Source organism: Myotis lucifugus, unplaced genomic scaffold (assembly GCF_000147115.1).
Source record: "Myotis lucifugus unplaced genomic scaffold, Myoluc2.0 scaffold_1, whole genome shotgun sequence".
Lineage (NCBI taxonomy): Eukaryota > Metazoa > Chordata > Mammalia > Chiroptera > Vespertilionidae > Myotis > Myotis lucifugus.
This window is the reverse complement of record NW_005871049.1, coordinates 2,283,091-2,297,425: the sequence shown is the minus strand read 5'-3', so window position 1 is coordinate 2,297,425 and position 14,335 is coordinate 2,283,091. Positions and strand designations below refer to the sequence as shown.

Sequence of the window (14,335 nt, the reverse complement as noted above, 5' to 3'; positions counted from 1 at the left end):
CCCCTCTGGCTCTTTTCCCCTCCTTGGTCCCTCTGGCCTCCTTGCTTCTTTTTCCAGCCATCCCCCGCTCCCTTCCTGCCCTCCCAGCTCTCATGCTTTTCTCTCCACCTCTCTGACCACTCCCCTATCCTTCATGTGCTTCCTGTCCTCACTCCCACTGTTAGGAAGGAAGTTGTTGGAACTCTGGGAGCCAGCTGCTCCTGCCCACCCCAAGACCCCCACCTCAGGCTCAGTCCATATCTCCCAGGAGCCAGCCCTGTGGGTAGGGAGTGGCTGGACCAGGTTTCCCTTCTACTGACTCACCATGACCTTGCGTAGGTCACTTCCCTTCAAGGGCGTTACTTCCCTATGCCCATTGTAAGGGGCTGGATTGAACTAAAGGTAACAGGGAATCCAGGCTCCAAACCCAGCCAAGGAATCAGGGAGTTTTTCCAGTAGGCTGACCTCTGAGTTGGGCCCTAAAACTCACCAGAGTTGGCCTGGTGTAGCAGAGCCTTAGAGTAGGGTCTGGGCCCTACCTCCTGCTAGCTGGGCAACTTGAGGCAAGTTACTTAACCTCTCTGTTTTCCTATATATGAAGTGGGTATAATCTCAGACTCCTTTCCACGGGGTTGTTGGAGGATTCAGTGTCAGTATGTGGCAATACTAGGTGCTCAGTAAATGTAAGCTGTGTTCGTACCACTTAGCAGGTGAAGAAGGAGTCACCCATGCCTTACCCTTCCAACCTCCCAAGCATGAAACAGCCACCAAACCCATCTCTCCCTTACTCCAGTGTTGTCTGTCTCTGCATCTGGTCTCTTTGCCTCCCCTCTCTCTGCTTCAATTCAGTTTGTGTACCTGCACACCTGAGGAGCCTCCTGGGGCTTTGGGCAGCCTGTACCTCTGAAACCCTCCAACCCCCAGCTGTGAAGTATGAATCTCCCTTCTAGTTGTTCCCCACAGAAGCCTGCTCAATGCCAGGCTCAATGCCTCTGGCCAGGCATCCTGAGAGCTTAGACCCATGAACCGGGCTGCTGCTGAGGGCCCAGTGGGGTTTATCAGGGCCAAGTCTATCGGAGACCTGAGAAATAACCATAACCTAGGCCTTCAAACTGCTAATGGAACCTCCTAACCTCGAGGCCCAGTCCTGGTTCCTTCCCCTTGCCTTGGAGGCCTTCATAAGTGGACTCTCACCCCCTGGGTAGCACACACCACTCCTGTCACCAAGACCCACCATTTCTCAGAAGTCATCCCTGATGGCCTCAGCCCACACTGGGTGACCCTTCCATCCTGTTATTGCTCCTCATTTGCCACAGTAACCAGGGGTCCCCAACCAGAGCCCAAAGGATTGGGGAGAGGGTGAGTGGCAATTGAAGGGCTTGAGGTGACACATTTACAGCCAAGAAGCCACAGCGACACCATGGGCCCCCTCAGGCATGCATTGTTCACTGGGACCTTGAAGACAATGGAGCCTGTTCCTGGCTCTCAGGGGATCCTGGCAGATCCCTGGTGGTGGCCCCGGCACAGGGTGCGGGAGCGCAAGAGGTCAGTGAGAGCACCCAGGGCGTCGGGGAGGAACTTGCCACATGCATAAGCCAGAGGACATGTCTGGTAGGTGGAACAGCCTGGGCAAGAGGCCAGTTGGAGCTGAGAAGTTTGGGGTTTAGCCTGAGGGTGGCAGCGTATTGACATCAGGGCAGTCTCTAGACTGTGGGGAGGGTCATGGAGGTGAATAACTAAATAGACGGGGTGATTGTGAAGCTCAGGTGAGCCCCACCCCTCCCAGATCTCTAGTATCCAGCAGCTGCCCACAATATGCATTCAAAGTAAACATCATTACATAAAAGGGTACGGTCTTTTTTTTTTTTTAGTTTTATTCATTTCAAACGGCCGTAGTTTGCCCTCGGCTGCTCTAGACTGTGGGGAGGGTCATGGAGGTGAATAACTAAATAGACGGGGTGATTGTGAAGCTCAGGTGAGCCCCACCCCTCCCAGATCTCTAGAATCCAGCAGCTGCCCACAATATGCCGAATGAAGAGGCCTCTGTGTCTAGAAGCGGGCAGCTCAGGCAGGCGGACTACTGTTGGCCTCAGTTTGGTTGGCAGTCTTTGTGCTCTCGTGACCCTCCTCTCTTCACAGCTCACGCCTGGAGGCAAAGCTGCACAGGCTGGGGTAGCTGTTGGCGACTGGGTGCTGAGTATCGATGGCGAGAATGCTGGAGGCCTTACGCACATTGAAGCCCAAAACAAGATCCGAGCCTGTGGGGAGCACCTCAGCCTGGGTCTCAGCAGGTATAAGGGCTCTGACCCCCCTGGCAGGTGAGTTGCCTTTGGTCCTGGCTCTCTGTCACCCTTTCCTGTTCTCCTCCAGGGCCCAGCCGGCTCAGAGCAAACCTCGGAAGGTAGGCGACAGGGCCTGGGCCATCTGGGCGGGTGGGATTGGACTCCGGCTGGCCTGCTTTTCTTGCACAGCCGCCTCGGTACCCCCTTCCAGGGGTAAGGGGCAGAAGCTGGAGCCTGGGAGAGTGTGGGGAACTGGGAGTTGGGTCAGGGCTGCCCCACGCATCTCTGCCTGTCTGTCCACAATACCTCTACCAGGCTGTGCTGCTAGCTGCACTGGTGGGCTGAAATCATTGCTCCCAAATGGGCCCCTTGAAACCTGAGTCACCCCCTCCACTAAAGCCTCATCCAGACATGTAGGGGCGGGGCTGGAGCACCACTGTCCTCTGCACCGGTGGGAGGGGGCGCCCCTTCCGCAGCTCTGGCCCAGGCCCCCTCCCATTCCCCCCTCCGCCCAGGCCCTGACCCCTGCCTTGGACTCCCCGCGGTACACCTTTGCACCCAGCACTTCCCTCAACAAGACAGCGCGGCCCTTTGGGGCGCCCCTGCTGGCTGACAGCACCCCACAGCAGAATGGGTATGTCAGCTTTGCCCGCCCACCACCCACGCTAAGTCCACCCGCTAAGCCCACCCGTTGCTGCTCTCTCTGCTCTGCACCCCAGCCCCGCTGGCACTGTGTGGCAGTGGCCCCTGGCGGCCCGGGCGGGGGCTGCAGGTTTAAGGTCCCTCCTAGGGTGATATGGCTGCTGCCCAAGCACTGCCCTTCTGGGAGCTCTGAGCCAGGCAGCGCCCCCTGCTGGCACCCCGGGGTTAGGGTGTGGTGTTGGGCCCACTGAGCCTCAGACACTCAGTGCAGCCTTGCCCCTGGCCACTCTGACCCCGTGCTATCTTTCTTCTTCCCATGTATCTGTCCCTTTTTTCCTTTACCTGTCCCATCTGTCTATTTCCTTCACAGGTGCAGACCCCTGACAAGTCAGTGAGCCCCCTCTGCTTGTCCCTCTCTTCCTTCCTGTTGGCATTCTGGGTGGTGGCCCCTTCCTACCCTGGCTCCCTCTCACTTATCTGCCCTACCCCCTCATTCACCCAGCAGGGTCCTGGCCTTGCCCTTACCCACTCTCCCATCACTGTAGCCCACATGCACAAATTCCAGGGAGGGGCTACCCCACTGGTTACCCCTGGCATGAGGTCCTGAGCCACACCCTCCCCACAGACAGCCGCTCCGACCGCTGGTCCCAGACGCCAGCAAGCAGCGGCTGATGGAAGACACGGAAGACTGGCGGCCACGGCCCGGAACGGGCCAATCCCGTTCCTTCCGCATCCTTGCCCACCTCACGGGCACCGAGTTCAGTAAGTGGCAGCCCAGGGCAGGGCATACTCTCCTCCTGGCCCCCAGCCTGGACCTGGGCTCAGCCAGAGCTGGCTAGGCACCCTGTGACCCTTTGCCAGGGCTCAGGGCTGGGCTAGCCCTCTGTTTTCTCTTGGTCAATGCCTGCCTCTGCTTTCTCAGTGCAAGACCCGGATGAGGAGCACCTGAAGAAGTCAAGGTAAAAGGGCAGGCACCAGTCCCTCTTTCTCATCTGCTGCCTCTCCCATTCCAGCCACCACCCCGTATCTGCTCCTGGGGGTCCCCAGCCAGGGCTCTCCATTCTCCTTTCTTCCCTTCCTTCCTCCTTTCTTTTTTCCCTTCATCTCTCCTTCCTTCGACTTCCTCCTCCTTCTCTCTCTGCCCCTCAGGGAAAAGTATGTCCTGGAGCTGCAGAGCCCACGCTACACCCGCCTCCGGGACTGGCACCACCAGCGCTCTGCCCACGTGCTCAACGTGCAGTCGTAGCCCGGCGCTGGCTGGCCAGCTGTCCTCTCTTGCCTCTCTTTCTCTTCCTCCTGCCCAGGGCACCCCTGGTGCCTCCAGCTTTTGCCTACCTGGCCCACCTCTTGTCTGCTCCTGTACTGAGCCTCCTGCTGGCCTGGCCCTGGCTGCCCACCTGGCACAGGCCCGGCTTCATCTGCCACTGCCTTCCCTCTGTGCCCTCTGGTACTACTGTCTACCAGGTCTGTGCTGGCTCGGGCATGGAAATAAACACTCAGTCCTCCTTTCTCTGCCTCTGTCTTTGTGGGCTTGGTTTGTGTTTTGGGTGTGGGGTATTGGTTTGTTTAGACCCAGTGTGGGCCCTGCCGGTCTGGGTCTCGGTGGGAGGTGGTACCTGACAAAGAGGGCCCTGCCTTCAGAGCTGGATCTTGGGGATGAGGAAGTCCCACGAGCTGCCCTGGAAGCAAGATCCTTGCTCCACCTCCCAGCCCTGTACAACAGACAGGCCTGCTGCATCCTGGCTGGGAGAAGCTGCCGGACCCAGCCCTACCCATGGGACCTGGAGTCCGGCCCAGCAGCTCTCATGCACCCAAGCCTCCCATGGGGCCAACAGGACTGAGGTTGGGGGGTGGGGTCTTGTTAGGAGACCCAGCCGTGCAGTGCCTTGAATGGCAGATCTTGCAGCCAGGTGCCCAGGACAGAAGCCCCAGTCCCAGCCTCAGCTACACCCCAGGAACCCTGGCCTGGTGAGAGTGGGCTTGGGTCTGGGGAAGGGTGGGTGGCCTCCAGGTTATGGGGGTGGTGGGTCCCTCCAAGCTGCCCTGGGTTCTATCCCTGTCACTTGGGGTCACTGGGCACCCCCCGGAGCCACTTTCCTTGGCCCTGGCAGGCCCTACCACCCCCAGCCCTACCAGCCGCCCACCCTGGGCTGTGGACCCTGCATTTGCTGAGCGCTACGCCCCGGACAAGACGAGCACAGTGCTGACCCGGCACAGCCAGCCCGCCACACCCACGCCTCTGCAGAACCGCACCTCCATCGTGCAGGCAGCTGCTGGAGGGGGCACAGGAGGGGGCGGTGGCAGCAATGGCAAGACTCCTGTGTGCCACCAGTGCCACAAGGTCATCCGGTGGGTGCCCTGTTCCTTTCTTGTCTTGACGCCTTATCCTAGTGTCTTTCTGACCGCTGCTCCCCCATCTGTCTCTCCACTCATTTCAGCTGCCATTGCACAGGATAAAGACTCAGTTCCCATTTGGAGTGGGGGTAGGGACCTGACCTGGGTCCTCAGATTCTGAATCTTGCATCACTTTCCTCTCCCCACATCAGTCTTATCAGTGTCTGCCCCAGTGAAATGGAGGAAGTGCCGGCGATGCATCAGAGCTCACCAGTAGACTGACTGCTCTCAGGCAGAGAAGGGCCTGCCCCTCCCAGCCCCTCTGCCTCTCTCCCTCCTGTTTGCTTGGTCTCTCTCTACTTAGCCTCTGCTCTGCAGACAGGCCAGGGGTCCCTCCTTCTCTGCACTGCTTCTGGGGTCCAACAGAGTCCCAAACCTCCCCCCAGAGTCAAAGTACCAGATTCTAGAGGCTTTCTAGTTCTCAGCTCAGCCTTGCTCTTGCCTCCTGTCGGCTCTGATGCTCTGCAGAGCATGGGACCTGTGGACCTCCCGCCAGGCCAGACGGAGCAGGCAAGCAGGATAGCACCAGCTCAGGCACCCACTGGTCTTCAGGACTCAGGGACACTCTGGGCCTTCTGCCCTGCAGGGCCCCAGTTCCTCAGGTTCATCTCATTGGGCCCAAGCCAGCAGCCCCACCCAGTATAACCCTCCTCCCTATTCCAACACTGCCCCCTTCATGTCATAAAGTGATACAGCTTCATTATTCTCCCTGTGTGACTGTGGGCAAGTCATCTCCCAAGCCTATTTTCTCCCTTCCTGGGGAAATGCAGAGAATGAACTTCCCCTTCAGGCTTCAGAATCGGTGTTCAGTAAACCCGCTTGGGCTCGGGCCAGGCGCTCCCACCTCATTTGTGTACTCTCCCTCTCACTGCCCTCACCTCCCCCTCAGGGGCCGTTACCTGGTGGCACTGGGCCACGCATACCACCCCGAGGAGTTTGTATGCAGCCAGTGTGGGATGGTCCTTGAAGAGGGCGGCTTCTTCGAGGAGAAGGGTGCCATCTTCTGCCCACCCTGCTATGACATGCGCTACGCACCCAGCTGTGCCAAGTGCAAGAAAAAGATCACAGGCGTGAGTGGGGTTGGCAGGTGGGTGGGAAGGTGCGTCTGACCCTGTTGGCATTGAGGGGCTCTATCTGCATGAGCCCTTTCGATCCGTAGCAGCATAATAAATGGGTTGCTCTATTGGTCTCACTTTGCATTAGCCAGGATCCTTTTAACAATGACCAGAATCCTACTCAAAAGGGCTTGAGCAAGAGTGTATTGGCTCAGCCCTGGCAGGTTGCAGTGGTTAGAGCACCAGCCCATGCAACAAAGGGTTGTGGGTTCGATTCCTGGGCAAGGGCAAGGGCACCTACCTGGGTTGCAGGTTTGATCTCTGGTCTCCAGTTGGGCGTGTGCGGGAGGCGACCAATTGATGTTTCTCCCTCCCTCCCTTTCTCTCTTTCTAAAAATCAATGGAAAAAAATACCCTCTGGTGAGTATTAACAACAACAAAAAAGGGTGTATTGGCTCAAATAACTGGCAAGCCCAATGGGTGCTAAATTTCAGGCCCAGCTGATGGCAGGTCCCGAGGTCATCAGGACTCTTCCTACTACTTGCCTCTGTTTCCATTGTTGGCTTCATTCCCAGCTTCTGTTCCCTAGAAGGCAGCAAAAATGGAGCCACAGCAGCTCCAGGTTACATCCCCAGCTTAGCACTGCAGAGTGAATGTCAGCTTCACTTCTGGGCCAGTTGATGCATCAAGAGTGCCAGTGCTGCTGCTCATCGGCCTGGCTTGCGTCACATGCCCATCCCTGACCCAAGTCCCGTGTCTCTGATTGGCCTGGCCTGGTGACACCGGCCCTGGAGCGGGAGTTGGCCGAGAATGGGGAAGGCTGGTTCCCTGAATTAAAACTAGCATAATGTTCCCCGAAGAAGGGAAGTACATGTGGATCAGGTTGAAACAAGCTGTGGCTATGGCATTGCACTTGGCTGCAGTGACAGAAAAGCCCACTGCAGAGACTTAGTCATAAAAATTGCAGGGCTGGAATAGGATGCCTTTAGGCTTTTCCTGCCTTTTTGCTCTTAGCCTATAGACGTTTGTCCCCAAACTTACCCTATCATGGTTGCCAGGTGACTGTGCAAGGCCCCAGCCTTATATTCTTGCTGCAGACAGGAAGGAGGCAGAGGGGCAAATGGTATTTTTTTAATGAAGTTTTTGCCTTTTAACTCTGGAAGAAAAACCTGGAATGTGCATCTTCATCTCAGTAGTTAGAGCTGGGCACCTGGGCCGCAGAGCAAACTCACAAGAGCGGAAGACAAAAGAGAAGGGGGTTATTTGTGACAGTCTTTTGAGAGGCTGGTCCTCAGTGTCTGCACCCCTAATGTATGAGGAAATGAAGCCTCTGAGAGATGACTTGGTGTGCTTGAAGGACACAGGACTATTGAGTGGCAAAGCCAGAAACTCACACTCAAAAACTTGTGATTCAAAATCTTAGTCTTACCACTGAGACTACACACTCAGCATAGCCTGGCCGGGTGTCCTGCAGGGCAACCGAGCTGCCACTGGAGCTGGCTTGGGACTTAGGTCAGCACGTGTCATGGCTCAGGGTGATGGGCTGCCTGCCTTCCCCTATTAGTTCTCTCTGTTAAGTGTGGCAGTGAGCCCCATGCTGGGGACACCTTGTGAAGAGAGAGTCATGTGTCCTGTCCCCAGGAGTTCACACTGGGGAGGGGAATGCGGAGGGTATCGGGCTGAAGGCAGAGCCAGGGAAAAGGGTACAGAACAGGCAGGGATGACAAGCTGAGGGGGTTACTGTTGTCCTTACGGAAACTCCTCAGAGCTCAGGAGCAAGACGCTTCACAGAGTTGGGAACAGCCTCAGGCCCAGCTGACTCCAGCTTGGACTCTTGCTTCTTATTTCTGGGTCCAGAGGCAGAGCTGCCAGCCATAGCCAGAGAGCTCTGTGGTGATGCTCATACTAGGTTACCTTGACTGCAAGTGGTAGAGAATTCAAAATGATGGCAGCTTATTTCTCGCCTAAGAAAGTCCAGCCTGGCTGGTGTGGCTCTGTGGTTGAGTGTCGCCCTATGAACTAGGAGGTCACGGTTCGATTCCAGGTCGGGGCACATGCCCAGGTTGCAGGCTTGATCCCCAGTGTGGAGGGGGCGTATAAAAGGTAGTGGATCAGTGATTCTTTCATCATTGATGTTTCTGTCTCTCCCTCCTTTCCTCTCTCTGAAATAATTAAAAGCATTTTTTAAAAAATATATTTTATTGACTTTTTACAGAGAGGAAGGAAGAGGGATAGAGAGTTAGAAACATCGATGAGAGAGAAACATCGATCAGCTGCCTCCTGCACATCTCCTACTGGGGATGTGCCCGCAACCAAGGTACATGCCCTTGACTGGAATCGAACCTGGGACCCTTCAGTCCGCAGGCCGACGCTCTATCCACTGAGCCAAACCGGTTACGGCTAAAAGCATATTTTTAAAAAAGTCCAGAGGTGGGCAGCCCGGGACTGGTAGAAGGATCCAGGCTCCTAGATCTTGTTACTTGGCCATTGTCTGCACAGGTTTACTTACCACTTACAGTCCATGGCTTCGGGCCTCAGCCAAAATCTTCACGTTCCAGCCAGCATGATGTTGGAAGGGAGGGAGGGAGGGATGGGGGGCCCATGTCAGCTCTCTTTAGAAGATGCTGCCATCCAGCCCCCTGCTTCCATTCCATTGGCCAGAAATCAGTCATATGACCCCACTGAGCTTCAAGGGAGGCTACAGTCCATGTGGGGCAGCCGTGTGCCCAGCAAAAAGAGGTTCCATCATTAGATGGGAGAATGGGACAGTCTTCGTCATTATAGTGACAGGTCATGTGGCACTTACTGTGTGTAGGCATCCAGCTTCACAATCCTATGAAGTCAGTTTGGTTATTTCTTTCTGATAGATGAGGGAATTTTGTCCAAGATCACACCCATTTCCCTGCCAGAATAGGCCACATCCGTTTGACTCTTCTGGAAAATGGGCTGGATCCCAGGATCTCTTGAGCTGGGCATCTGGGTTTTCTGCTGGCGTTACACTGCACTCTCCCCATGCCCCTCCCTCCAAGTCCTAGGTGGGCAGGTTTATCACCCAGGCCACAGATGAGGAGCTGAGGCTCACGGAACAGGCTGAGTTCTGGGTTCTGGAGTGAGCTTTGATGGCAGACTCTGCTCCTGCCCTGGCCCAGGCTGGTGGTTCCACAGAGTGGCCCTGTAGCCTCAACTTCCCCTCTTGCAGGGATTCCAGGGCCTGGTAGACCCTAGGGAGCACCCTCATGCTCGATGGGACAGGAGGCTGACCTCCCCAACCTGCCATGGGCTGTGTACCCTGCCTGCGCCCAGCCCTGGAGACTTCCTGTCCTCAGAGCTCAGTGTGGAGAATGGGGAAAGGCACAGGGCAATTAAATTGTTCCAGTGGAGTTGGAGGGAAGCTCTGGAGGATGGGGGGACACATTAGAAAGAACTCATTCTGATCTGGGACCCCATGCTCAAGGCTCACCACTCACCACCAGCCTCCCTCACCCTGGTAATCCAGCCACAGGTGTCCTCTGGCAGGAACACTAGCATTCTCTTTACCTCATTCTCATCTGGGACTCATGATTTCCTCAGGAACACCTTTCTTGATGCCCACCCTTCCCACCAGGCTAGACACTGCACAATTTACTCACTACCCCCAGTCCTTTTTACCATGTCTTCCCCAGGTATGAACATGGGCTGGGACTGGGCTGTTTTGTTCATGCTTATTTTTAAGTTTTTTAATATATTTTTATTTATTTCAGAGAGGAATGGAGAGGGAGAGACAGAAATATCAATGATGATTGAGTCATTGATCGGCTGCCTCCTACATACCCCACACTTGGGATCGAGCTTGCAACCCGGGCATGTGCCCTGACTGGGAATCGAACCCCGACTTATGGTTCATAAGTTGACGCTCAACACCGCCTGGGCTGTTCATGCGTTATACTGTGCCCTTATGTAGGAGGTGGTCAGTAAACACTTGAAGGAGTGGCCTCTAACTTGAACTTAAAATGTGTAGGTATTAGCTCAGCCAGTGTTGCTTAATGGTTGAGTGTCAACCCATGAACCAGGAGATTCCCGGTCAGGGCACTTGCCTGGGTTGCTGGCCTGATCCCCAGCCAGGGTATGCAGGAGGCAGCTGATCAGTGATTCTCATTAATGTTTCTCTCCCTCTCCCTCTCTCTGAAATCAATAAATAAATATAAAAAATATATTTTTTTTAAATGTGTAGGAATTAACTTGGAGAAGGATCAGGGACAGTGCTGCAGGCAGAAGGAATAACTTGTGTCACAAGGCGACACCCGGGAAAGTGTGAGTTGAGGTGGAAGAGGTGGCAGGGCTGTTAGGAGTTTGGAGCTGGGGGGGGCTGGTGAGGTTAGGTGTGCCTCAGCAAGCCTCCCAGGCAGGGAGAGACACCTAGATGGGGGGTGGGTGGGTGGGCTGAGGCTGCTGGGGTCAGGGGCATGGGGGTGGGAGAAGCAGACAGATTTAGGAAACGGGGTAAAATAGACAGTACTGCTCACAGGTCCTTGTGAATACCAGCGGAAGCCTGCCTTCCTGCCATGTACCCACATCCTGCTGGAGCCCCTGTCCTATCGTAGGCAGTGGTGGGAAGAGCCAGCTTTGGAGTCGAGACGGGCACAAGACCCATTTCTGCCGTCTTTTGGGGGCATGTCGCTTTCTCTGGGCAGTGAGTCCTGCCCGGGTGGTTTGATGTGATGTAAGATGTGACATAGAAGTTGTGGAGGGCAGAGATGGTATATCTGAGACCTAGATGCTGGCCACACTCAGATCGAGCTTGGCCCACACTCTTCCATTTTTATTTTATTATTATTTTTTAAAATCTTCATCCGAGGATATTTTTTCATTGATTTTTAGAGAGAGCGGAAGAGAGGGGGAAGGACAGAAATATCGATATGAGAGAAACACATTGATTGGTTGTCTCCTTGCATGAGCCCCAACCAGGGCCCGGGCGGGGGTGGGGGGGGCGGGGGGGGCCTGCAACCAAGATACATGCCCTTGCCCTTGCCGGTTTGGCTCGGTGGATAGAGTGTTGGCCTGTGGACTAAAGGGTCCCAGGTTCAGTTCCGGGCAAGGGCACGTGCCCGTGTTGCCGGCTCGATCTCCCCAGTAGGGGGCGTGCAGGAGGCAGCTAGTCAATGATTCTCTCTCATCATTGATGTTTCTAACTATCTCTGTCCCTTCCTCTCTGAAATCAATAAAAAATACATATTTTTAAAAAAAGGTACAAGTCCTTGACTGGAATCGAACCTAGGACCCTTTGGTCTGCAGGCTGACGCTCTATCCACTGAAGCAAACCGTGAGGGCCACTCTTCCATTTTTAAATAAATGTGTGAACCCATGTTATCAGAGTGGGCCTCATGGAGAAGGTGACATTTCAGCAGAAACTTGAAAGAGGTGAGGGCTGAACCTTGCAAATATCAGGGCGGCAGAGCAATCCAGGCAGAGGGGCAGCTGGTGTGAAGCCCCAAGATGGTGTGTGGTGCACTGACCATGGGCGAGAATCTACTAGTATGTAGAGGCAGCAGAGGGACAGGAGCTAGACCTGCTGGCCTCTGGGCCCTTCACAGGGGTCTGGCTTTTGCTCAGAGAAATGTGGAGCAGGCAGGGATTCCAGCAGAGGGGATGTGGCCTGGCTCAGGTTAACATCAGCCTGTAGGAGCAGAGGGAGAAGTGCAGACGCTGGTTTTATGGGGTCACCTCGCCAGAGATGTCCAAGGCTCACACCCTGCATGAGGGAGGCTGTGCGCAGTGGTCAGGATCTGGATGCATGGTGAAGGTGGGCCCAACAGGATTCCCTAGTGGACCTGATACAGGGTGTGAGAGGGTAATTTGGCCTGTGCAGGTGGAAGGATGAAGTGGGGAAGGGTGGGTGACAGATGTGGGAGGAGCAGGTTAGGGGTACGGAGATTGGGAGCTGAGCTTTGGACATGTCAAGTCAGAGGCATAGTGGACGTCACCAGGAGACCTCAGGGTAGGAGATAGGGAGTGGGAGGGAGATGTCACATTTACCGTGGGAAGGAGTGGGCTGAGCTGCCAGTTGACTGTCATTTCCTCCCAGGAAATCATGCATGCCCTGAAGATGACTTGGCACGTGCATTGCTTCACCTGCACAGCCTGCAAGACACCCATTCGGAACAGGGCCTTCTACATGGAAGAAGGGGTGCCCTACTGTGAGCGAGGTAAGAAATAGAGGGGAGGGCCGCCCGGCTGGTGTTGCTCAATGGTTAAGCATTGACCCATGAACCAAGAGATCCCAGGTTTGATTCCGGTTAGGGCACATGCCCAGGGTTGCGGGCTTAATCCCCGTTAGGTGGTGTGCAGGAGGTAGCCAATAGATGTGATGTTTCTCATCGGTGTTTTTATCCCTCTCCCTTCTCTCTCTAAAATTAAAAAAAAAACAAAAAAACAGCCCTTGCTGGTTTGGCTCAGTGGATAGAGCATTGGCCTGCGGACTGAAGGGTCCCAGATTCGATTCTGGTCAAGGGCACATGCCCAGGTTGCAGGCTCAATCCCCAGTAGGGGGTGTGCAGGAGGCAGCCGGTCGATGATTCTCTCGTCATTGATGTTTCTATCTCTCTCTCCCTCTCCCTTCCTCTCTGAAATCAATACAAATATATTTAAATAAATAAGTCAATAAAATCAATAAAAACATTTTTTAAAAAGGAAATAAGGGGCAGTGCCAGGCAAAGGGGGCGTGGCCAATGCAGGTGAGAACCCAGCTCCTTCTTCCTCTCTGCCTCCATCCCTCCCAGACTATGAGAAGATGTTTGGCACAAAATGCCGAGGCTGTGACTTCAAGATCGACGCCGGGGACCGCTTCCTGGAGGCCCTGGGCTTCAGCTGGCATGACACGTGCTTTGTGTGCGCGGTGAGTGCCCCTGGGTCCCCCGCACCCTGTCCTCCACCAGCTTTCCTCCACTGCCTGCCTCTGGGATTCATGAGAGGTCGGGAAGGGGCTTTTCCGGCTACTCCAACCCCAAGTGACTGGACCCTGGCTGTCCCCAGATATGTCAGATCAACCTGGAAGGAAAGACTTTCTACTCCAAGAAGGACAAACCCCTTTGCAAGAGCCATGCCTTCTCCCACGTGTGAGCCCTTCCAGCCCACGGCTGCCTCTCCCTGCCCAGCTGAAGGGGTCACTGTTTCTGGAGTTATCCCACCAGATTTCTGGGTCGGGTTGGCAAAGGTCACCCCAACCCTGACCCCTGGCCCGAGCCTGGGGTTCCCTGGGCCCTGCCTCACCCTCTTTATCTCCCTCACTCCCTCCACCACCATTGCACACGGTGCTGGCCCCACCGGCCCCTGTTCACATCCAGTGCCACAATAAACCTGTATCCAGTTGTGTGCTGTGTGCGCTTCCTCTCTGTGCATGAGGAGTGGTGGGATTTGAGGCAGGTATCAGGGTAGAGATTAAGCTGGTTTCTTAGGGCTAACCATCCTAGTGGTCCTTGTGATGGGGACAAGGAAGTCTCTTGGTCAGCCAGAGGAGAGGAAGGGGGATGCCATATGCTGGGCCACGGTACCCACAGAAGGGGGATCCTGGTCCAGCCTGGTGTGGAGCTCAGAGAAGAGTTGAAATGGGAGGCTCACTTCTGCCTGGTACCTGGACACCTGGAGACTCTGGTGTTGGCCTTACCTATGTGGGGGCTCTTGCTTCTTACTGGTGCCCGCCACCACCCTAGGGGGATTGTCATCTCTCCGGCCTGAAGCCTGGACTGGAAAGGGACTGAGGAGAGGGCCCAAACTAGGCCAGGACCACGCAGCATATCCATGGCCACCTGTCCTCCAGGCTCCTTGGCATGAACATCTGAAGTTGGTGTTCTCAATAACTTGGGCCCCTCCCCTTTAAGAGAAGAGAAGGGTCTGTTCTCTTGAGGACCGTGGGCAATGAGTACAGGGCTTCCTGTGTTATTTTCATGATGTCTTGTCAGTGCCTGGCGCATAGTGGAAGGCCAAAAAATGTTTGTTGAAAGACTGAAT

At 55.2% G+C, this 14,335-nt stretch overlaps 1 protein-coding gene across 6 annotated transcripts in view; it reads left to right on the top strand.

Moving 5' to 3' along the window:
- Positions 1 to 13,698, top strand: part of PDLIM7 (PDZ and LIM domain 7) — a 16,448-nt gene extending 2,750 nt beyond the window's left edge. For 3 of the 6 annotated variants that reach the window (XM_006081625.3, XM_006081626.3, XM_023753841.1), the window contains exons 3-13: positions 2,119 to 2,270; positions 2,350 to 2,380; positions 2,777 to 2,895; positions 3,529 to 3,665; positions 3,826 to 3,862; positions 4,810 to 4,871; positions 5,015 to 5,252; positions 6,187 to 6,367; positions 12,414 to 12,534; positions 13,108 to 13,223; positions 13,361 to 13,698. In XM_006081625.3, the coding sequence (XP_006081687.1) occupies positions 2,119 to 2,270; positions 2,350 to 2,380; positions 2,777 to 2,895; positions 3,529 to 3,665; positions 3,826 to 3,862; positions 4,810 to 4,871; positions 5,015 to 5,252; positions 6,187 to 6,367; positions 12,414 to 12,534; positions 13,108 to 13,223; positions 13,361 to 13,447 (1,281 nt within the window). In that variant the 3' untranslated portion in view covers positions 13,448 to 13,698. Of the gene's footprint in view, positions 1 to 2,118; positions 2,298 to 2,349; positions 2,381 to 2,776; positions 2,896 to 3,273; positions 3,291 to 3,528; positions 3,666 to 3,825; positions 3,863 to 4,052; positions 4,414 to 4,809; positions 4,872 to 5,014; positions 5,253 to 6,186; positions 6,368 to 12,413; positions 12,535 to 13,107; positions 13,224 to 13,360 lie in introns of those variants that run through there. The other 3 variants (XM_006081627.3, XM_014454721.2, XM_006081628.3) reach the window with 3 other exon arrangements.
- The last annotated feature ends 637 nt before the right edge of the window (positions 13,699 to 14,335 follow it).